Source organism: Passer domesticus, chromosome 34 (assembly GCF_036417665.1).
Source record: "Passer domesticus isolate bPasDom1 chromosome 34, bPasDom1.hap1, whole genome shotgun sequence".
Lineage (NCBI taxonomy): Eukaryota > Metazoa > Chordata > Aves > Passeriformes > Passeridae > Passer > Passer domesticus.
This window is the reverse complement of record NC_087507.1, coordinates 98,342-122,048: the sequence shown is the minus strand read 5'-3', so window position 1 is coordinate 122,048 and position 23,707 is coordinate 98,342. Positions and strand designations below refer to the sequence as shown.

The 23,707-nt window shown below is 50.3% G+C and overlaps 1 protein-coding gene across 8 annotated transcripts in view; it reads left to right on the top strand.

Moving 5' to 3' along the window:
• The first annotated feature begins 264 nt into the window (after nucleotides 1-264).
• The window catches only part of SMARCA4 (SWI/SNF related, matrix associated, actin dependent regulator of chromatin, subfamily a, member 4), a 70,838-nt gene continuing 47,395 nt past the window's right edge, over nucleotides 265-23,707 (top strand). For all 8 annotated transcript variants that reach the window (XM_064402077.1, XM_064402079.1, XM_064402075.1 and 5 more), the window contains exons 1-10: nucleotides 265-425; nucleotides 2,446-2,498; nucleotides 3,301-3,516; nucleotides 7,615-7,747; nucleotides 11,532-11,906; nucleotides 13,627-13,725; nucleotides 15,021-15,261; nucleotides 17,861-17,987; nucleotides 20,103-20,276; nucleotides 21,776-21,949. In XM_064402077.1, coding sequence (XP_064258147.1) covers nucleotides 3,328-3,516; nucleotides 7,615-7,747; nucleotides 11,532-11,906; nucleotides 13,627-13,725; nucleotides 15,021-15,261; nucleotides 17,861-17,987; nucleotides 20,103-20,276; nucleotides 21,776-21,949 — 1,512 coding nt within the window. In that variant the 5' untranslated portion in view covers nucleotides 265-425; nucleotides 2,446-2,498; nucleotides 3,301-3,327. The remainder of the gene's footprint in view (nucleotides 426-2,445; nucleotides 2,499-3,300; nucleotides 3,517-7,614; nucleotides 7,748-11,531; nucleotides 11,907-13,626; nucleotides 13,726-15,020; nucleotides 15,262-17,860; nucleotides 17,988-20,102; nucleotides 20,277-21,775; nucleotides 21,950-23,707) is intronic.

Sequence of the window (23,707 nt, the reverse complement as noted above, 5' to 3'; positions counted from 1 at the left end):
AGCTCGGTTAGGCTGGGGAAGGGGGGGGAATCGGCCGAGCTCGCCTCCCATTGGCTGCCGCACCGCGTGTGGGCGTGGCCTCGCCTCTTCCACCCTCCTTCCCCTTACTGTGGGGGGGCAGCTCGCCGCGTTCCCATTGGCTGTTCCTTCTGTGGGCGGGGCCTGGGCCGCCGCGCGCTCTCCCCTCCGCTCGCCTCTCATTGGCCGCGCCGGCGCGGGGTCGCCGCGCCATTGGCTGAGCGCGCGCGGTGGGCGGGGCGGCGGCGTGGGGCGGGACGCGCAGGCGCGGGCCCGGCGCTCCCTGAGGCGGCGGCGGCGGCTCCGGCGGCTCCTTTGTTCCCCCCCGCCGGCACCGGGCTCGGGATCGCGTCGGGATCGGGCCGGGATGAGCCCCGGGAAGGGCTCCGGGAAGGGCTCCGGCTCCGGTAAGGCCGGCTAAAGGCGGGTGAGGGCAGGATACGGCGGCCCGCGAGGGTCACGGGCCCTTTGTTCGGCACCGGCGGCGCCCTCAGCGCGGGGCCTTGGGGTTCTCCTCCCCCTCAGAAGATCGGGACACCCTCAGCCCTGTCAAGATCGATCCCCACTCCGAGGATTCCCTCAGAGGATCCCCCCTCAACCCCCCCGCCATCAGAGGATCTCCTCATAGGATCCACCCTCAGAGGATCCCCCTCAGAGGTTCCCCTCAGAGGATCCTTCTGAAAGGTTCTCCTCAGAGAATTCCCCCTCAACCCCCCAGGATTGATCCCCCTCAGAGGATCTCCTCATAGAATCCTCCCTCAGAGAATCCCCCTCAAATGTTCCCCTCAGAGGATCCCCTCAGCCCCTCAGGGTCGATCTCAGGATCGATCCCCCCTCAAAGGTTCCCCTCAGAGGATCCCCCCACAGAGGATCTTCTCTCAGAGGATCCCTCCTCAACCCCCCAGGATCAATCCCTCCTCAGAGGATCCCCCCTCAAAGGTTCCCCTCAGCCCCCTCAGGATCGATCCCCCCTCAGAGGGGGGGGGGGATCAGTCATAGGATCCCCCCTCAGAGGATCCCCCCTCAAAGGTTCCCCTCAGAGGATCCCCCCTCAACCCCCCAGGATCAATCCCCCCTCAGAGGATCTTCTCTCAGAGGATCCCCTTGAAAGGTTCCCCTCAGAGGATCTTCCCTCAGCCCCCTCAGGATTGATCCCCCCTCAGAGGGGGAGGATCAGTCACACGATCCACCCTCAGAGGATCCCGCCTCACAGGTTCCCCTCAGAGGATCCCCTCATAGAGTCTCCCCTCAGAGGATCCCCCCTCAAAGGTTCCCCTCATAGAATCCCCCCTCAGAGGATCCCCCCTCAGAGGATCCCCCCTCAAAGGTTCCCCTCATAGAATCCCCCCCCAGAGGATCCCCCCTCAGAGGATCCCCCCTCAGAGGATCCTCCTCAAAGGTTCCCCTCATAGAATCCCCCCTCAGAGGATCCCCTCATGGGATTCCCCCCCATGATCGATCCCCCCTCATAGGATTCCCTCAGAACATCCCCCCTCAGCCTTTTCAGAGGATCCCCCCTCACGGGATCCCCTCAGAGGATCCTCCTTCACCCCCCCTCATGGGATCCCCCTTCAGGATCGATTCCCCCCTCAGGGGATCCCCCCTCAGGATTGTTTCCCCCTCAGAGGATCCCCCCATATCAGAACCTCTCTCAGCCCCCTCAGGATTGATCATTGATCCCCCCTCAGAGGATCCCCCCTCAGGATTGATCCCCTCTCATGGGTTCCTCCCTCAGCCCCCCAGGATTGTTCCTCCCTCAGAGGATCCCCCCTCATTGGAACCTCACTTCAGCCCCTCAGGATTGATCATTGATCCCCCCTCAGGATTGATCCCCTCAGAGAATCCGTCCTCATGGGATCCCCCCTCAACCCTCCAGGATTGTTTCCCCCCTCATGGGATCCCCCCTCATGGGATCCCCTCAGAGGATCCTCCATCATCCCCCCTCATGGGATCCCCCCTCAGGATCGATTCCCCCTCAGAGGATCCCCCCATATCAGAACCTCTCTCAGCCCCCTCATGATTGATCATTGATCCCCCCTCAGGATCGATTCCCCCTCATGGGATCCCCTCAGAGGATCCTCCTTCATCCCCCCTCATGGGATCCCCCCTCAGGATCGATCCCCCCTCATGGGATCCCCCCTCAGGATCGATTCCCCCCTCAGAGGATCCCCCCTCATCAGAACCTCTCTCAGCCCCCTCAGGATTGATCATTGATCCCCCCTCCAGATCGATCCCCCCTCAGGATTGATCCCCTCAGAGGATCCTCCTTCATCCCCCCTCATGGGATCCCCCCTCAGCCCCCTCAGGATCGATCCCCCCTCATGGGATCCCCTCAAGGATCCCCCCTCAGCCCCCTCAGAGGATCCCCTCAGAGAATAATGAAACTCCCTAATTAATTCCTAATTAATTCTCATTTTTTCCCCCCAGCCTGGCGTTAGGAGCTCGTCCCTGCGAGGCATCGAGGACTACCATGCCCTTAGGTGGGTGCTTTCAAAAATTAAATTAAATTAAATTTAAAAGGGGATGGAATGGAGGAAGTTTCAAATAATTAAATTTGAATTATTTAATTAAAATGAAATATTTTTTATTAAATGAAAAAATAAATGAAAAAGGGAAGGAATGGAGAAAATTTCGAATAACTAAAATTTATTTATTTCATTAAAATGAAGTAAGTTTTGTTAAATGAAAAATGAAATTAAAGGATAAAGAGGAGGAACGGAGAAAATTTCAAAGAATTGAATTTGAATTGTTTAATGAAAATACATAGATTTTATTAAATAAAAAATGAAATGAAAAAGAGGAGGAATGGAATAATAATTTCTTAAAAATAATTAAATTTGAATTATTTAATTAAAATTAAGTAATTTTTAATTTTAATTATTTAACTTTTATTTTAATGTTTAATTTAAATTATTTAATTATTATTTTAATTTCTCGTGCCTGAGGAGCACAAACTGTGGAGAGTTCCTTGCTCATTCCTTGACCATGGATTCTGAAGGAACTTTCCCACTTGGTGTTCCCTCAGTTCCAGAATTATTAGTCATTAATTATAAATTATTAATTATTATCAATTATTAATGGTTAATTATTAATTATTCCCAAAATTAACCCCGATCCCCCATTCCAGGTGCCAATCCCCAGCTCCTGGTGTGAGATGGCCACTCCAGAGCCCCCCCTGGGCGGGACCCCCCGGCTCTCCCTCAGTCCCAGGATCATTAATAATTAATTATTAATCATTTACAATTAATTATTCACACAATTAATCCCCGTTCCTCATTCCAGGTGCCCGTTCCCAGCTCCTGGTGTGAGATGGCCACTCCAGAGCCCCCCCTGGGCGGGACCCCCCGGCCCGGCCCCTCCCCCGGGCCCGGCCCCTCCCCGGGGTCGATGCTGGGCCCCTCCCCCGGCCCCTCCCCCGGCTCCGGCCACTCCGGCCACTCCGGCCACGCGCTGCCGGCCCCGGGCTACGCGCCAGACACCATCCACCCCCTGCACAAGGTGAGTCAGCAACCCCGGAACCCCAAATCCCACAATCCCAGACCTCCAAATCCCAGAATCCCACAGTTCCAGACCTCAATATCCCAGAATCCCAGACCTCGAAATCCCGGAATCCCACAACTCCAGACCTCAGGATTCCAGAATCCCACAATTCCAGACCTCAAAATTCCAGAATCCCACAATTCCAGAATCCCACAACTGCAGACCTCAAAATTCCACAATCCCACAGTCCCAGAATCCCACAATTCCAGACCTCAAAATCCCAGAATGCCAGAATCCTACAATTCCAGAATGCCACAATTCCAGACCTCGAAATTCCAGAATCCCACAACTCCAGACCTCAGAATTCCAGAGTCCCACAATCCCAGACCTCAGAATTCCAGAACCCACAACTCCAGACCTCGGACTTCCAGAATCCCAGAATCCCACAATCCCAGAATCCCACAATTCCAGACCTCGAAATTTTAGAATCCCACAACTCCAGACCTCAAAATTCCAGAATCCTACAATTCCAGACCTCGAAATCCCAGAATCCCACAACTCCAGACCTCAGAATTCCAGAATCCCACAGTCCCAGAATCCCACAATTCCAGAGCTCAAAAACTCTCGGGTTTGGGATTGATGGTTTTGGGACCATCCAAGATAAGGAATCCCGGAATTCCAGAATTCCAGACCTCAAAGTTCCAGAATCCCACAATTCCAGATCCCACAATTCCATACCTCGAAATCCCAGAATCCCACAACTCCAGACCTCAACACCCCTGGATTTGGGTGGGATTTGATGGTTTTGGGACCATCCAAGGTGAGGAATCCCAGAATTCCAGACCTGAAAGCCCCTCAGGTTTGGTGAGATTGACGGTTTTTACTTTTTTCTACCTCTGTCAACGAAGATTAAACAATCCAATTAAGGAATGACACCTTAATTATTTTCAATTTTAACCTGGTAATGAATCACTCGAGGTCCACAGTGTGGATTTTTGTGTCCAATTACAAAATGTCACCCAAAGCCGTGGAGAAGAAGGAAGAAGGTGAAGAAGAGAAGATGGAGAAGAAGAAGGAGAGGAAGGAGAAGAAGAAGGGAGGAAGAAGGTGAAGAAGAAAAAGATGGAGAAGAAGGTGGAGAAGAAGATGAAGAAAAAGATGGAGAAGAAGAGAAGAAGGTGAAGAAGAAGATGGAGAAGAAGAAGGTGAAGAAGAAGATGGAGAAGAAGAAGGTGAAGAAGAAGATGGAGAAGAAGAAGGTGAAGAAGAAGATGGAGAAGAAGAAGGTGAAGAAGAAGATGGAGAAGAAGAAGGTAAAGAAGAAGATGGAGAAGAAGAAGGTGAAGAAGGAGAAAAAGAAGGTGAAGAAGAAGATGGAGAAGAAGAAAATGAAGAAGAGAAGAAGAAAATTAAAAAGGACAAGAAGAAGATGGAAAAGAAGAAGAAAATGAAGAAGAAGATGAAGAGAAAGGAGAAGAAGAAGGTGAAGAAGAAAAAGATGGAGAAGAAGCTGAAGGAGAAGATGAAGAAGAGGAAGGCAGAGAAGGAGAAGAAGACGGTGAAGAAGAGAAGAAGGTGAACAAGAAGATGGTAAAGGAGAAGAAGAAAATGAAGGAGAAGATGGAGAAGAAGAAGGAGAGGAAGGAAAAGAAGAAGAAGGTGAAGAAGAAAAAGATGGAGAAGAAGGTGAAGGAGAAGATGAAGAAGAGGAAGGTGGAGAAGAAGAAGAAGAAAAAGATGGTGAAGAAGAGAAGAAGGTGAAGAAGAAGATGGAGAAGAAGAAAAAAATTAAGGAGAAGAAAAAGATGGAGAAGAAGAAGGTGAAGAAAAAATGAAGAAGGTGGAGAAGAAGAAGAAGAAGAAAATGAAAAAGAAGAAGGAGAGAAAGGTGAAGAAGAGGAAGTGAAGGTGGTGAAGGAGAAGGAGTCCAGAAAGATTCTCCTCCAAAAATGCACTGAAAAACCTCAGGAATGGGCAAATCCCTCATCCCACCCCATTAATTAACTCATTAACTTCCTCTCCTGTAATGCATGGGATTTTTAATTTAAAAATCCAAGGAATTGTGCTGTGGGAAGGATTTTTGAGGCCACAGCAGCTGGAATTTGGCATTTCTGGGAATAATAAAAGGGATTCTCCATCTCCCTGGGAATTCTGTGGGTTGGGAGCAGAATTTCCTCCAGGAATTCTCTGTTTAAATCCGATTTTCTTGGATATTTTGCCCCCAGAGCAGTTGCAATCTGGCATTTCTGGCAATAATAAAACAGATTTTCCATCTCCCTGGGAATTCTGTGGGGTGGGATCAGAATTTCCTGCAGGAATTCTCTGTTTAAATCCGATTTTCTAAGATTTTTTCCCCCCAGAGCATCTGGAATTTGGCATTTCTGGGAATAATAAAACAGATTCTCCATCTCCCTGGGAATTCTGTGGGTTGAGAGCAAAATTTCTTCCAGGAATTCTCTGTTTAAATCTGATTTCCTGGGATTTTTTCCCCCCAGAGCAGCTGGAATTTGGCATTTCTGGGAATAATAAAAGGGATTTTCCATCTCCCTGGGAATTCTGTGGGTTGAGAGCAAAATTTCTTCCAGGAATTCTCTGTTTAAATCCAATTTTCTTGGATATTTTGCCCCCAGAGCAGTTGCAATCTGGCATTTCTGGGAATAATAAAACGGATTTTCCATCTCCCTGGAAATTCTGGAGGTTGGGATCAGAATTTCCTCCAGGAATTCTCTGTTTAAATCTGATTTCCTGGGATTTTTTCCCCCCAGAACATCTGGAATTTGGCATTTCTGGGAATAATAAAACAGATTCTCCATCTCCCTGGGAATTCTGTGGGGTGGGAGCAAAATTTCCTGCAGGAATTCTCTGTTTAAATTGGATTTTCTTGGATATTTTGCGCCCAGAGCAGTTGCAATCTGGCATTTCTGGGAATAATAAAATGGATTCTCCATCTCCCTGGGAATTCTGTGGGTTGGGAGCAGAATTTCCTCCAGGAATTCTCTGTTTAAATCCGATTTTCTTGGATATTTTGCCCCCAGAGCAGTTGCCATCTGGCATTTCTGGGAATAATAAAACAGATTCTCCATCTCCCTGGGAATTCTGGAGGTTGGGATCAGATTTTCCTTGAGGAATTCTCTGTTGGAATCTGATTTCCTGGGATATTTTCCCCCCAGAGCATTTGGAATTTGGCATTTCTGGTAATAATAAAACAGATTCTCCATCTCCCTGGGAATTCTGTGGGTTGGGAGCAAAATTTCCTGCAGGAATTCTCTGTTTAAATCCAATTTTCTTGGATATTTTGCCCCCAGAGCAGTTGCAATCTGGCATTTCTGGTAATAATAAAAGGGATTTTCCATCTCCCTGGGAATTCTGTGGGTTGAGAGCAAAATTTCTTCCAGGAATTCTCTGTTTAAATCTGATTTCCTGGGATTTTTTCCCCCCAGAGCAGCTGGAATTTGGCATTTCTGGGAATAATAAAATGGATTTTCCATCTCCCTGGGAATTCTGTGGGTTGAGAGTAAAATTTCTTCCAGGAATTCTCTGTTTAAATCTGATTTCCTGGGATTTTTCCCCCCAGAGCAGCTGGAATTTGGCATTTCTGGCAATAATAAAAGGGATTTTCCATCTCCCTGGGAATTCTGTGGGTTGAGAGCAAAATTTCTTCCAGGAATTCTCTGTTGGAATCTGATTTCCTGGGATATTTTCCCCCCAGAGCATTTGGAATTTGGCATTTCTGGGAATAATAAAACAGATTTTCCATCTCCCTGGGAATTCTGCGGGTTGGGATCAGAATTTCCTGCAGGAATTCTCTGTTTAAATCCGATTTTCTTGGCTATTTTCCCCCCAGAGCATCTGGAATTTGGCATTTCTGGGAATAATAAAATGGATTTTCCATCTCCGTGGGAATTCTGCGGGTTGGGATCAGAATTTCCTGCAGGAATTCTCTGTTTAAATTGGATTTTCTTGGATATATTGCCCCCAGAGCAGTTGCAATCTGGCATTTCTGGGAATAATAAAACGGATTCTCCATCTCCCTGGGAATTCTGCGGGGTGGGAGCAGATTTTCCTTGAGGAATTCTCTGCTGGAATCTGATTTCCTGGGATGCTTTGCCCCTGCAGCCGCTGGAGGCGATGCACGAGAAGGGGATGCCGGAGGATCCGCGCTACGGGCAGATGAAGGGGATGGGCATGCGCCCGGGGGGGCACGCGGGCATGGGGCCCCCCCCCAGCCCCATGGACCAGCATTCCCAAGGTTGGGAGCACGGGAAGGGGTGGAACTGTGTCCAAATCCTTGGAAAATCCTTGGTTTGGGAGGTTTTCAGCATTCCCAAGGTTGGGATCATGGGAAGGGGGGAATGGTGTCCAGATTTGGGAGGTTTTTGGTATTCCCAAGGTTGGGAGCATGGGAAGGAAGGAATTGTGTCTAAATCCTGGATTTGGATTTTGGGAGGTTTTCAGCATTCCCAAGGTTGGGATCATGACAAGAAAAAATGGGGGGGAATGGTGTCCAAATCCTGGATTAGATTTTGGGAGGTTTTCAGTATTGCCAAGGTTGGGAGCACGGGGAGGAAGGAATTGTGTCCAAATCCCGAATTTGGATTTTGGGAGGTTTTCAGCATTCCCAAGGTTGGGATCATGGGAAGGGGAGGAGCTGTGTCCAAATCCTGGATTTGGATTTTGGGAGGTTTTCAGTATTCCCGAGGTTGGGAGCACGGGAAGGGGGGGAATGGTGTTCAAATTTGGGAGAGTTTCAGCATTCCCAAGGTTGGGATCTTGGGGAGAAAAAATGGGGGGGAATGATGTCCAGATTTGGGAGGTTGTCAGCATTCCCAAGGTTGGGATCATGACAAGAAAAAATGGGGGGGAATGGTGTCCAAATCCTGGATTTGGATTTTGGGAGGTTTTCAGCATTCCCAAGGTTGGGAGCATGGGAAGGGGTGGAACTGTGTCCAAATCCTTGGAAAATCCTTGGTTTGGGAGGTTTTCAGCATTCCCAAGGTTGGGAGCACGGGAAGGGGTGGAACTGTGTCCAAATCCTTGGAAAATCCTTGGTTTGGGAGGTTTTCAGCATTCCCAAGGTTGGGAGCATGGGAAGGGGGGAATGGTGTCCAGATTTGGGAGGTTTTTGTTATTCCCAAGGTTGGGAGCATGGGAAGGAAGAAATTGTGTCTAAATCCTGGATTTGGATTTTGGGAGGTTTTCAGCATTCCCAAGGTTGGGATCATGACAAGAAAAAATGGGGGGGAATGGTGTCCAAATCCTGGATTTGGATTTTGGGAGGTTTTCAGCATTCCCAAGGTTGGGAGCACGGGGAGGAAGGAATTGTGTCCAAATCCCGAATTTGGATTTTGGGAGGTTTTCAGCATTCCCAAGGTTGGGATCATGGGAAGGGGAGGAGCTGTGTCCAAATCCTGGATTTGGATTTTGGGAGGTTTTCAGCATTCCCGAGGTTGGGAGCACGGGAAGGGGGGAAATGGTGTTCAAATTTGGGAGAGTTTCAGCATTCCCAAGGTTGGGATCATGGGGAGAAAAAATGGGGGGGAATGATGTCCAGATTTGGGAGGTTTTCAGCATTCCCAAGGTTGGGATCATGGGAAGAAGAAATGGGGAGGAAGGGGAGGAACTGTGTCCAGATTTGGGAGGTTTTCAGCATTCCCAAGGATGGGATCTTGGGGAGAAAAAATGGGGGGGAACGATGTCCAAATCCTGGATTTGGATTTTGGGAGGTTTTCAGCATTCCCAAGGTTGGGATCATGGGAAGGGGAGGAACTGTGTCCAAATTTGGGAGAGTTTCAGCATTCCCAAGGTTGGGAGCACAGGAAGGGGAGGAGGACCTATGTCTAGATTTGGGAGGTTTTCAGCATTCCCAATTTTGGGATCATGGGAAGAAGAAATGGGGGGGAATGGTGTCCAAATCCTGGATTTGGATTTTGGGAGGTTTTCAGCATTCCCAAGGTTGGGATCTTGGGGAGAAGAAATGGGGAGGAAGGGGAGGAACAGTGTCCAGATTTGGGAGGTTTTCAGTATTCCCAAATTTGGGAGCAGTGTCCAAATCCTGAATTTGGATTTTGGGAGATTTTCGGTATTCCCAAGGTTGGGATCATGGGAAGGGGAGGAACTGTGTCCAAATTTGGGAGGTTTTTGGTATTCCCAATTTTGGGATCATGGGAAGAAGAAATGGGGAGGAAGGGGAGGAACTGTGTCCAGATTTGGGAGGTTTTCAGCATTCCCAAGGATGGGATCTTGGGGAGAAAAAATGGGGAGGAATGGTGTCCAAATCCTGGATTTGGATTTTGGGAGGTTTTCAGCATTCCCAAGGTTGGGATCATGACAAGAAAAAATGGGGGGGAATGGTGTCCAAATCCTGGATTTGGATTTTGGGAGGTTTTCAGCATTCCCAAGGTTGGGATTTTGGGGAGGAAAAATGGGGAGGAAGGGGAGGAATGGTGTCCAAATCCTTGGACAATCCTTGGTTTGGGAGTTTTTCAACATTCCCAAGATTTGGATCATGGGAAGGGGAGGAACCGTGTCAAAATTTGGGAGGTTTTCAGCATTCCCAAAGTTGGGAGCAGTGTCCAAATCCTGGATTAGATTTTGGGAGGTTTTCAGCATTCCCAAGTTTGGGAGCATGGGGAGAAAAAATGGGGAGGAAGGGGAGGAACTGTGTCCAGATTTGGGAGGTTTTCGACCTTCCGAAAGTTGGGATCATGGGAAGAAAAAATGGGGGAAGGGGAGGAATGGTGTCCAAATCCTGGATTAGATTTTGGGAGGATTTCAACATTCCCAAGGTTGGGAGCACGGGAGGGGGGGAATGGTGTCCAAATTTGGGAGGTTTTTGTTATTCCCAAGGTTGGGAGCATGGGAAGGGGGGGAATGGTGTTCAAATTTGGGAGGTTTTCATCATTCCCAAGGTTGGGAGCGCGGGAAGGGGAGGAATGGTGTCCAAATCCTTGGACAATCCTTGGATTGGGAATGGGATTTCCCATTCCAAATGTTTCAGGGACGGATTGGGAATGGGATTTCCCATTCCAACTGCCTTAAGGATGGATTGGGAATGGGATTTCCCATTCCAAATGTTTCAAGGATGGATTTGTGTTACTTTGATGTTCCACGCAATGGATTGGGAATGGGATTTCCCATTCCAAATGTTTCAGGGATGGATTGGGAATGGGATTTCCCTTTCCAACTGCCTCAGGGATGGGTTGGGAACAGGATTTCCCATTTCAGCTATTTCAAGGATGGATTGGGAATGGGATTTCCCATTCCAGATGCCTCAGGAGTGGATTTAGAATGGGATTTCTGATTCCAAATGTTTCAGGGATGAATTGGGAGTGAGATTTCCCTCCCTCCTCCTTCAAGGACAGATTGGGAATGGGATTTCCCATTCCAACTGCCTCAGGGATGGGTTGGGAATGGGATTTCCCATCCCAAATGCCTCAGGGATGGATTGAGAGTGAGATTTCCATTGCAAATGCCTCAAGGCTGGATTTGATGTTCCACGCAATGGATTGGGAATGGGATTTCCCATTTCAGCTATTTCAAGGATGGATTGGGAATGGGATTTCCCATTTCAGCTGCCTTGAAGAGAGATTGGGAGTGAGATTTCCATTCCAAAAGCCTCAGGGATGGATTTGTGTTTTTGATGTTCCACTCAATAAATTGGGAATGGGATTTCCCATTCCAGCTGCCTCAGGGATGGATTGGGAATGGGATTTCCCTCCCTCCTCCTTCAAGGATGTGTTGGGAATGGGATTTCCCATTCCAACTGTTTCAGGGATGGATTGGGAATGGGATTTCCCATTCCAGCTGCCTCAAGAATGGATTGAGGGTGAGATTTCCATTCCAAAAGCCTCAGGGATGGATTGGGAATGGGATTTCCCATCCCAAAAGCCTCAGGGATGGATTGATGTTTTTCATGTTCCACGCAATAGCTTGGGAATGGGATTTCCCATCCCCGTGTGGATTTTAGAGTAGAAATCCTGCTCTCCAACGCCTCCACCCCTCACTTCCCTCCGCTCTCCCCTGCTCCCTGCCAGGTTACCCATCCCCTCTGGGTGGCTCGGAGCACGCCTCCAGCCCCGTGCCCTCCAACGGCCCCTCCAGCAGCTCCGCCGGCGGCTCCGGCGCCGCCCTGGACGGCTCCGGCTCCGACTCGCCCGCGCTGGGCCGGGGCCCGTCGCCCTTCAACGCCGCTCAGCTGCACCAGCTGCGTGCCCAGATCATGGCCTACAAGCTGCTGGCACGAGGGCAGCCCCTTCCCGAGCATCTCCAGGTGGCCGTGCAGGGCAAGCGGCCGCTGCCGGGGATGCAGCCGCAGATTCCTGCTCTACCTCCGCCCGCCGGCGCCGCGCAGGGCCCGGGGCAAGCGCCCGGAGCGGGGCCGGCGCCGCCCGGGTATTCCAGACCTCACGGTGAGGAGGGGGTGGGGAGGGCTGGGAGGAGGTGGGGGGGTGTGGGGGGCTTGTCCTTGCTCTGTCCTGGGAACTGTGGGGAAAGTATGCTGTTCTGTCCTGGGAACTGTGGGGAGTTTGTCCCGTTCCATCCCGGGATCTGTGGGGAAATCATTCCATTCTGTCCTGGGATCTGTGGGGAGTTTGTCCCCTTCCATCCTGGGATCTGTGGGGGGCTTGTCCTTGTTCTGTCCTGGGATCTGTGGGGAAAGCATGCCGTTCTGTCCTGGGATCTGTGAGGAGTTTGTCCTGTTCTGTCCTGGGATCTGTGGGGAAATCATTCCATTCTGTCCTGGGATTTGTGGGGAAATCATCCCATTCTGTCCTGGGATCTGTGGGGAAATCATTCCATTCTGACCTGGGATCTGTGGGGAAAGCATGCCGTTCTGTCCTGGGATCTGTGGGGAATTTGTCCTGTTCTGTCCTGGGATCTGTGGGGAAATCATTCCAGTCTGTCCTGGGATCTGTGGGGAGTTTGTCCCGTTCCATCCTGAGGGATCTGTGGGGAAATCATTCAATTCCATCCTGGGATTTCTGGGGAGTTTGTCCCGTTCCATCCTGGGATCTGTGAGGAGTTTGTCCCGTTCCATCCTGGGATCTGTGGGAAAATCATTCCATTCTGACCTGGGATCTGTGGGGAGTTTGTCCCGTTCCATCCTGGGATTTGTGGGGAGTTTCTCCCGTTCCATCCTGGGGGATCTGTGGGGAGTTTGTCCCATTCCATCCTGGGATCTGTGGGGGGCTTGTCCTTGCTCTGTCCTGGGATCTGTGGGGAGTTTGTCCCGTTCCATCCTGGGATCTGTGGGGAAATCATTCCATTCTGACCTGGGATCTGTGGGGAGTTTGTCCCATTCCATCCTGGGGGATCTGTGGGGAAATCATTCCATTCTGACCTGGGATCTGTGGGGAGTTTGTCCCATTCCATCCTGGGGGATCTGTGGGGAAATCATTCCATTCTGACCTGGGATCTGTCGGGAGCTCGTCCTTGTTCTGTCCTGGGATTTGTGGGGACTTTGTCCCGTTCCATCCTGGGATTTGTGGGGAAATCATTCCAGTCTGTCCTGGGATCTGTAGGGAGTTTGTCCCATTCTGTCCTGGGATCTGTGGGGAGTTTGTCCCGTTCCATCCTGGGATCTGTGGGGAAATAATTCCATTCTGTTCTGGGATCTGTGGGGAGTTTGTCCTTGTTCTGTCCTGGGATTTGTGGGGACTTTGTCCCATTCCATCCTGGGATCTGTGGGGCGTTTGTCCCGTTCCATCCTGGGATCTGTGGGGAAATCATTCCATTCTGACCTGGGATCTGTGGGGAAATCATTCCATTCTGACCTGGGATCTGTGGGGCGTTTGTTCTCTTCTGTCCTGGGGGATCCAAGGGGAACTCATCCCATTCCGTCCTGGGATCTGTGGGGAAATCATTCCATTCTGTCCTGGGATTTGTGGGGAGTTTGTCCCATTCCATCCCGGGATTTGTGGGATCTCATCCCATTCCACCTCACATTATCCCGGGAAATCCAGGACGGCTTCTCCCAGTTTGCCCCAGTATCCCCCAGTTTGCCTTTCCCATCCCTTTCCTGAGCATTCCAGAGGTTGGAATTTCAAATCCTCCTCCAGGAATCAAAATTCTCATGGAATTTTCTTCTTTTTTTTTTCCCTTTTTTGCCGGATTTTTGGGATTTTCCAGGAATAGGAGGGCCCAACATGCCCCCTCCTGGACCCTCAGGAGTTCCCCCCGGGATGCCAGGACAGCCCCCCGGGGGCCCCCCCAAGCCCTGGCCAGAAGGTGAGAGCTGCATTTGACAAAATTCCTGGGAATTCACCCCAAATTTGGAGTTTTTTAGGGAATTTGGAATTTTTTTTTAGGGAATTGTGCTTGATTTTCCGGAGTTTTGGGGAATTTGGGGTTGATTTCCAGCTAAATAATGAGATTTTTTTGGGGGGGTTTGGGGTCGATTTCCAGGTGTAATAATAGATTGTAATATAATTAATATGAGGTAATAAAATAAAATAATCTTAATAGGAGTTTTGGGGAAAAATGTGATGAATTTCCCCTTAAATTCTGCAGTTATTCCACAAGGTCATTCCAGGTCAGATACTCAAATTTTTGTGCAATTCCTGACGAAATAATTAAAGTTTTTTGTGGAATTTAGGGTCGATTTCCAGGTAGTTTTAATAAGAGTTTTGGGGGAAATTGTGGTGAATTTCCCCTTAAATTCTGCACTTACTCCACAACCTCATTCCGAGTCAAATACTCCAATTTTTGTGCAATTCACCTTAATTCCTGACCAAATAAATAGATTTTTTGGGTAGAATTTTTGTAGGAGTTTTGGGTGAAAAAATAGAAGTTTTGGAAGAAATTGTGGTGAATTTCCCCTTAAATTCTGCACTTACTCCACAACCTCATTCCGCGTCAAATACTCAAATTTCTATATTTTTTATAATTTTGAGTTCCTGACACCCCAATTTTTGTGCAATCCCTGACCCAATAATTCAATTTTTGGGGGAATTTGAGGTTGATTTAATAGGAGTTTTGGGTGAAAATGTGAAGAATTTCCCCTTAAATTCTGCACTTACTCCACAATCTCATTCCGAATCAAATACTCCAATTTCTATATATTTTATAATTTTTTATAATTTTGAGTTCCTGACACCCCAATTTTTGTACAATCCCTGACCAAATAATTCAATTTTTGGGGGAATTTGAGGTTGATTTAATAGGAGTTTTGGGTGAAAATGCGAAGAATTTCCCCTTAAATTCTGCACTTACTCCACAACCTCATTCCGAGTCAAATACTCAAATTTTTCTAATTCCTGCTACTCAATTTTTTGTGTAATTCCTGACTTTTTGGGGATTTGGGGTCAATTTAACAGGAGTTTTGGGGGAAAATGTGAAGAATTTCCCCTTAAATTCTGCACTCACTCCACAACCTCATTCCGCGTCAAATACCCCAATTCCTATATTTTTTATAATTTTGAGTTCCTGACACCCCAATTTTTGTGCAATCCCAGCCCCAATAATTCCATTTTCTCCTTCAATCTCACCCCCAACCCCCGTGGAACCTTCCCCTGTCCCCACAGGGCCGCTGTCGGCGGCGGCTCCGGGCGGTGCCCCCCAGAAGCTGCTGCCGCCTCCCCCCGCGGGCCGCCCGTCCCCGGTGCCCCCGGCGGTGCCGCCGGCGTCGCCGGGGCCCCCTCCGCCCTCGCCGGGGCAGCCGGCGCCGCCGGCGCTGCCCATCCACCCCAAGCAGAACCGCATCACCCCCATCCAGAAACCGCGCGGGCTCGACCCCGTGGAGATCCTGCAGGAGCGCGAGTACAGGTACGGGGCTGGCCGGGACCTCTCTGGAACCTTCCTCCTCCTCCTCTTCTTCGTTTCTCTCTTTCCTCCCCTTCTTTTCTTTTTTCTCTTTTTCTTTTCTTTTCTTCCTTCCCACCGTTCTCTTTTTTCTTCTTTTTTTTGTCTTTTTTCTTCTCTTTTTTTTCCTCCTTCCTATCCTTTTATTCTTTTCCTTCTGGCTCTTCCTTTTCTTCTCCTTCCTGCTCCCCCTCTCCTCTTTTTCTTCTCCTCTCCATCCTTTTTTTTTCTTCTTCCTTTTCCTTTTCTTCTCCTTCCTGCTCCCCCTCTCCGCTTTTTCTTCTCCTTTCCATCCTTTTTTTCTTCTTCCTCTTCCTTTTATTCTCCTTCCTACCCCTCCTCTCCTTTTCTTCCTTCCCACTCTTCATTTCCTTCTCTTTTTTTTTCTCCTTTCCATCCTTTTTCCCTTCTTTTTCTTCCTTTTATTCTCCTTTCTGCTCCTCCTCTCCTTTTCTTCCTTCCCACTCTTCATTTCTTTCTCTTTTTTCTTCTCCATTCCATCCTTTTTTTCCTTCTTCCTCTTCCTTTTCTTCTCCTTCCTGCTCCCCCTCTCCTCTTTTTCTTCTCCTTTCCATCCTTTTTTTTTTCTTCCTTTTATTCTCCTTTCTGCTCCTCCTCTCCTTTTTTTCCTTCCCACTCTTCATTTCTTTCTCTTTTTTTTTTCTCCTTCCCATCCTTTTTCCCTTCTTTTTCTTCCTTTTCTTCTCTTTCCTGCTCCTCCTCTCCTCTTTTTTCTTCTTCCTTTTCTTCTTCCTACTCCTCTCCTTTTCCTCCTTCCCGCCCTTCATCTTTTTCCCTTTTTCCTTCTCCTTCCTGTCCTTTTTTTTCTTCTTCCTCTTCCTTTTATTCTCCTTCCTACCCCTCCTCTCCTTTTCTTCCTTCCCACTCTTCATTTCCTTCTCTTTTTTCTTCTCCTTTCCATCCTTTTTTTCTTCTTCCTCTTCCTTTTCTTCTCCTTCCTGCTCCCCCTCTCCTCTTTTTCTTCTCCTTTCCATCCTTTTTTTTTCTTCCTTTTATTCTCCTTTCTGCTCCTCCTCTCCTTTTTTTCCTTCCCACTCTTCATTTCTTTCTCTTTTTTTTTTCTCCTTCCCATCCTTTTTCCCTTCTTTTTCTTCCTTTTCTTCTCTTTCCTGCTCCTCCTCTCCTCTTTTTTCTTCTTCCTCTTCCTTTTCTTCTTCCTACTCCTCTCCTTTTCCTCCTTCCTGCCCTTCATCTTTTTCCCTTTTTCCTTCTCCTTCCTGTCCTTTTTTTTCTTCTTCCTCTTCCTTTTATTCTCCTTCCTACCCCTCCTCTCCTTTTCTTCCTTCCCACTCATTTATTTTTTTTCTTCTCCTTTCCATCCTTTTTTCTTCTTCCTCTTCCATTTCTTCTCCTTCCTGCTCCTCCTCTCCTCTTTTTTCTTCTTCTTTCTATCCTTTATTCTTCTTTCTCTTCCTTTCCCTCTCCTTCCTGCCCCTCCTCTCCTTTTCTTCCTTCCCACTCTTCATTTCCTTCTCTTTTTTTCTTCTCCTTTCCATCCCATTTTTGCTCTTCCCAAGATGTTTCCCTTGGAGATTCCCAAGGTTTCTCCATCTCCAGCTGCCTCCATCCCATTTTTACCCTTCCCAAGATGTTTTCCTTGGAGATTCCCAAGGTTTCTCCATCTCCAACTTCCTCCATCCCATTTTTACCCTTCCCAAGATGTTTTCCTTGGAGATTCCCAAGGTTTCTCCATCTCCAACTTCCTCCATCCCATTTTTACCCTTCCCAGAACGTTTTCCTTGGAGATTCCCAAGGTTTCTCCATCTCCAACTTCCTCCATCCCATTTTTACCCTTCCCAAGATGTTTTCCTTGGAGATTCCCAAGGTTTCTCCATCTCAAACTTCCTCCATCCCATTTTTACCCTTCCCAGAACGTTTTCCTTGGAGATTCCCAAGGTTTCTCCATCTCCAACTTCCTCCATCCCATTTTTACCCTTCCCAGAACATTTTCCTTGGAGATTCCCAAGGTTTCTCCATCTCCAACTTCCTCCATCCCATTTTTACCCTTCCCAAGATGTTTTCCTTGGAGATTCCCAAGGTTTCTCCATCTCCAACTTCCTCCATCCCATTTTTACCCTTCCCAGAACGTTTTCCTTGGAGATTCCCAAGGTTTCTCCATCTCCAACTTCCTCCATCCCATTTTTACCCTTCCCAGAACATTTTCCTTGGAGATTCCCAAGGTTTCTCCATCTCCAACTTCCTCCATCCCATTTTTACCCTTCCCAGAACGTTTTCCTTGGAGATTCCCAAGGTTTCTCCATCTCCAACTTCCTCCATCCCATTTTTACCCTTCCCAGGATGTTTTCCTTGGAGATTCCCAAGGTTTCTCCAATCCCCAACTGTCTCCATCCCATTTTTACCCTTCCCAGAATGTTTTCCTTGTAGATTCCCAAGGTTTCTCCATCTCCAGCTTCCTCCATCCCATTTTTACCCATCCCAAAATTCCAGAAGCGATTTCCCGATGCACCCAATGGGAATTCGGTCGGGAATGAGCGGAACTCATCCCAAAATCCTTCCTCCTCCTCCTCCTCCTCCTCCACAGGCTCCAAGCCCGCATCGCCCACCGCATCCAGGAGCTGGAGAACCTCCCCGGCTCCTTGGCCGGAGACCTGAGGACCAAAGCGACCATCGAGCTCAAGGCTCTGCGGCTGCTCAACTTCCAGCGCCAGGTGAGGCTGGATTCGGGAGCAGGAATGTTGTGGTGGCTCCCAAAAATACCAGGATTTGGGAGCAGGAATGTTGTGGTGGTGGCTCCCAAAACCACCAGGATTTGGGAGCAGGAACGTTGTGGTGGCTCCCAAAAATACCAGGATTTGGGAGCAGGAATGTTGTGGTGGTGGCTCCCAAAACCACCAGGATTTGGGAGCAGGAATGTTGTGGTGGCTCCCAAAAAAACCACCAGGATTTGGGAGCAGGAACGTTGTGGTGGTGGCTCCCAAAACGACCAGGATTTGGGAGCAGGAATGTTGTGGTGGCTCCCAAAACGACCAGGATTTGGGAGCAGGAATGTTGTGGTGGCTCCCAAAAAACCCACAGGATTTGGGAGCAGGAATGTTGTGGTGGCTCCCAAAACCCACAGGATTTGGGAGCAGGAATGTTGTGGTGGCTCCCAAAACAACCCACAGGAGTTGGGAGCAGGAATGTTGTGGTGGTGGCTCCCAAAACGACCAGGATTTGGGAGGAGGAACGTTGTGGTAGCTCCTCAATAAACCACAGAGTTATTTTTTGGGAGCAGGAACATCCCAAACCAACCACAGGAGTAGTTTTTTGGGAGTAGGAGCATCCCAAATAAACCACGGGGTTGTTTTTTGGGAGCAGGAACATCCCAAACCAACCACGGGGTTGTTTTTTGGGAGCAAGAACGTGGTGGTGGCTCCCCAATAAACCACAGGGTTATTTTTTGGGAGCAGGAAAATCCCAAACCAACCACAGGAGTAGTTTTATGGGAGTAGGAGCATCCCAAATAAACCACGGGGTGGTTTTTTGGCAGCAGGAACATCCCAAACCAACCACAGGAGTAGTTTTTTGGGAGTAGGAGCATCCCAAACCAACCACGGGGTTGTTTTTTGGGGGCAGGAACATCCAAACCAACCACAGGAGTAGTTTTTTGGGAGCAGGAACATCCCAAACCAACCCCGGGGTGGTTTTTTGGGGGCAGGAACATCCCAAACCAACCACGGGGTTGTTTTTTGGGAGCAGGAACATCCCAAACCAGCCACAGGGGTGATTTTTTTGGGAGCAGGAACATCCCAAACCAACCCCGGGGTTGTTTCTTGGGAGAAGAAACATCCCAAACTAACCCCGGGGTTGTTTCTTGGGAGGAGGAACATCCCAAACCAACCCCAGGAGTGGTTTTTTGGGACCAGGAACATCCCAAACCAACCACGGGGTGGTTTTTTGGGAGCAGGAACATCCCAAACCAACCACGGGGTGGTTTTTTGGGGACAGGAACGTGTTGGTATCTCCCCAATAAACCACGGGGTCGTTTTTTGGGACCAGGAACATCCCAAACCAACCCCAGGAGTGGTTTTTTGGGAGCAGGAACATCCCAAACCAACCACGGAGTTTTTTGGGAGGAGGAACATCCCAAACCAACCCTGGGGTGGTTTTTGGCAGCAAGAACGTGGTGGTGGCTCCCCAATAAACCCCGGGGTGGTTTTTTGGGAGGAGGAACATCCCAAACCAACCCCAGGAGTGGTTTTTTGGGACCAGGAACATCCCAAACCAACCCCAGGGTGGTTTTTTGGGAGGAGGAACATCCCAAACCAACCCCGGGGTGGTTTTTTGGGACCAGGAACATCCAAACCAACCCCGGGGTGGTTTTTTGGGACCAGGAACATCCAAACCAACCCCGGGGTGGTTTTTTGGGAGCAGGAACATCCCAAACCAACCCCGGGGTGGTTTTTTGGGAGCAGGAAAATCCCAAACCAACCACAGGGGTGATTTTTGGGAGCAGGAACATCCCAAACCAGCCACGGGGTGGTTTTTTGGGAGCAGGAACATCCCAAACCAACCCCGGGGTGGTTTTTTGGGACCAGGAACATCCAAACCAACCCCGGGGTGGTTTTTTGGGACCAGGAACATCCCAAACCAACCCCGGGGTTGTTTTTTGGGAGTAGGAACATCCCAAACCAACCCCGGGGTGGTTTTTTGGGACCAGGAACATCCCAAACCAACCCCGGGGTGGTTTTTGGGAGAAGAAACATCCCAAACCAACCCCGGGGTGGTTTTTTGGGACCAGGAACATCCCAAACCAACCCCGGGGTGGTTTTTTGGGGTTGCAGCTGCGGCAGGAGGTGGTGGTGTGCATGCGGCGCGACACGGCGCTGGAGACGGCGCTCAACGCCAAGGCCTACAAGCGCAGCAAGCGGCAGTCGCTGCGCGAGGCCCGCATCACCGAGAAGCTGGAGAAGCAGCAGAAGATCGAGCAGGAGAGGAAGCGGCGCCAGAAGCACCAGGTGGGGCCTTGCCTGGGAATCGGGGCCGGGAATTCCAGGAATTCCAGGGAATGGTTTGGGGGCTGGTGGTGGATTTGGTTCTGGGTGGTGGTGGTCAGAGTTGGGTGGTGGTGGTGGGAACACTCAATGGGCCTTGGGACAGCTCGATGGTTGTTGGGAATGCACGATGGCTGCTGGGGCTGTCTGATGGTCATTGGGGCCCTCTGCTGACCACTGGGACCCTCTGCTGACCATTGGGGTCCTGTGCTGACCACTGGAACCCTCTGCTGACCACTGAGACCCTCTGCTGACCATTGAGACCCTCTGCTGACCATTGGGGTCCTGTGCTGACCATTGGAACCCTCTGCTGACCACTGGAACCCTGTGCTGACCATTGGGACCATCTGCTGACCATTGGGACCCTCTGCTGACCACTGGAACCCTCTGCTGGCCACTGGGACCACACAATGGCTGCTGGGGCTGTCTGATGGTCATTGGGGCCCTCTGCTGACCACTGGGACCCTCTGCTGACCATTGGGACCTTCTGCTGACCACTGGGACCCTCTGCTAACCATTGGGACCCTCTGCTGACCACTGGGGCCCTCTACTGACCATTAGGATTCTCTACTAACTGTTAGGAAACTCTACTGACCAATAGGACCGTCTACTGACCACAGGGATTCTCTGCTGACCATTACGACCCTCTGCTGACCACTGGGATCCTCTCCTGACCATTAGGATCCCCTACTGACCATTAGGACGCTCTGCTGACCACTAGGATCCTCTAGTGACCATTAGGACCCTCTACTGACCATTGGAACCCTCTGCTGACCATTGGGGCCCTCTTCTGACCACTAGGATCCTCTCCTGACCAATGGGACCCTCTGCTGACCACTGGGATTCTCTCCTGACCAATAGGACCCTCTTGCTGACCAATAGGACCCTCTGCTGACCATTAGGACCCTTTACTGACCATTGGAACCCTCTGCTGACCACTAGGATCCTCTCCTGACCATTAGGACCCTCTACTGACCAATAGGACCCTCTACTGACCACTGGGATTCTCTGCTGAACATTGGGGCCCTCTGCTGACCACTGGGATCCTCTCCTGACCATTAGGATCCCCTACGGACCATTAGGACCCTCTACTGACCAATAGGACCCTCTACTGACCACTGGGACCCTCTGCTGACCACTGGGATCCTCTCCTGACCATTAGGATCCCCTACTGACCATTAGGTCCCTCTACTGACCATTAGGACCCTCTACTGACCACTGGGATTCTCTGCTGACCATTACGACCCTCTGCTGACCATTGGGACCCTCTGCTGATCATTGGGACCTTCTATTGACCATTGGGACACTCTGCTGACCATTAGGACCCCCTATTGACCATTAGGATCCTCTACTGACCCCTGGGACCCTCCAATTCCCATCTCTCCATCCAACCCCTCCAACTCCCCCGTTCCACCTCCTCGTGCCACCCCCACCGCGTGACCTCCGTGTCCCCCTTCCCGCAGGAATACCTCAACAGCATCCTGCAGCACGCCAAGGACTTCAAGGAGTACCACCGGAGCGTCAGCGGAAAGATCCAGAAGCTCACCAAGGCCGTGGCCACCTACCACGCCAACACCGAGCGCGAGCAGAAGAAGGAGAACGAGCGCATCGAGAAGGAGCGGATGCGGCGCCTCATGGTGAGCTGGGATCTTGGGACAGGGGATGGGATTGGGGTGGGTGGCCAGGTCCAGAAGGTGGTCAGTGGTCCAGCTGGTGGCCATTGACCAGTGGTGTCCATCAGGGATCTGTGGTGGGGTCAGTTCTGGTCAATATTTTTATTGATGATGTCGCCGGCTCATGGTGAGCTGGGATCCTGGGACAGGGGACGGGATTGGGGTGGGTGGTTGGGTCCAGAGGGTGGTCAGTGGTCCAACTGGTGGTCAGTGACCAGTGGTGTCCATCAGGGGTCAGTTCTGGTCAATGTTTTCATTGATGGACATGGATGAGGGAGTTGAGTCTTTCATGAGATGTGTAGGAGTGGATGCGGCACCTCAAGGTGAGCTGGGCTGGGATCTTGGGAGAGGGGATGGGATTGGGGTGGGTGGCCGGGTCCAGAGGGTGGTCAGTGGTCCAGCTGGTGGTCACTGACCAGTGGTGTCCCTCAGAGGTCAGTTCTGGTCAATGTTTTCATTGATGGACATGGATGAAATGACTCATGGTGAGCTGGGCTGGGATCCTGGGACAGGGTGGTCAGGTCCAGAAGGTGGTCAGTGGTCCAGCTGGTGGCCACTGACCAGTGGTGTCCATCAGGGATCTGTGGTGGGGTCAGTTCTGGTCAATATTTTTATTGATGATGTCGCCGGCTCATGGTGAGCTGGGATCCTGGGACAGGGGACGGGATTGGGGTGGGTGGCCGGGTCCAGAGGGTGGTCAGTGGTCCAGCTGGTGGCCAGTGACCAGTGGTGTCCATCAGGGGTCAGTTCTGGTCAATGTTTTCATTGATGGACATGGATGAGGGAGTTGAGTCTTTCATGAGATTTGTAGAAGGAGCGGATGTTCCAGCTCATGGTGAGCTGGGATCCTGGGACAGGGGATGGAATTGGGGTGGGTGGTCAGCTCCAGAAGGTGGTCAGTGGTCCAGCTGGTGGCCACTGAGCCGTGGTGTCCCTCAGAGGTCAGTTCTGGTCAATGTTTTCATTGATGGACATGGATGAGGGAGTTGAGTCTTTCATTAGATTTGTAGAAGGAGCAGATGTTCCAGCTCATGGTGAGCTGGGCTGGGATCCTGGGACAGGGGTCGGGATTGGGGTGGGTGGCCAGGTCCAGAGGGTGGTCAGTGGTCCAGCTGGTGGCCACTGACCAGTGGTGTCCCTCAGAGGTCAGTTCTGGTCAGGGTTTTTAGTGGATGAAGGAGTTGAGTCTTTCATTAGATTTGTTGAAGGAGCGCAGGCCAAGGATGAGGAGGGATGGAGGCTGAGGATGAGGAGGGATGGAGGCTGATGAAGGCTCCCTGACCCTGACCCCTTTTCCAGGCCGAGGATGAGGAGGGTTCCCATAACTCCCATTGCCCTGAGCTGTTCCTCAGGCTGAGGCTGAGGAGCAATGAGGCTGAGGATGAGGAGCAATGAGGCTGAGGCTGAAGCTGAGGCTGAGGATGATGCTGATGAAGGCTCCCCTAACTCCCTGACCCCTTTTCCAGGCCGAGGATGAGGAGGGCTACCGCAAGCTCATCGACCAGAAGCAGGATGAGGATGAGGAGGGATGGGGCTGAGGCTGAGGCTGAGGCTGAGGCTGAGGATGAGGATGAGGATGAGGATGAGGATGAGGATGAGGATGAGGATGAGGCTGAGGATGATGCCGAGGAAGGCTCCCCTAACTCCCTGACCCCTTTTCCAGGCCGAGGATGAGGAGGGTTCCCATAACTCCCATTGCCCTGAGCTGTTTCTCAGGCTGAG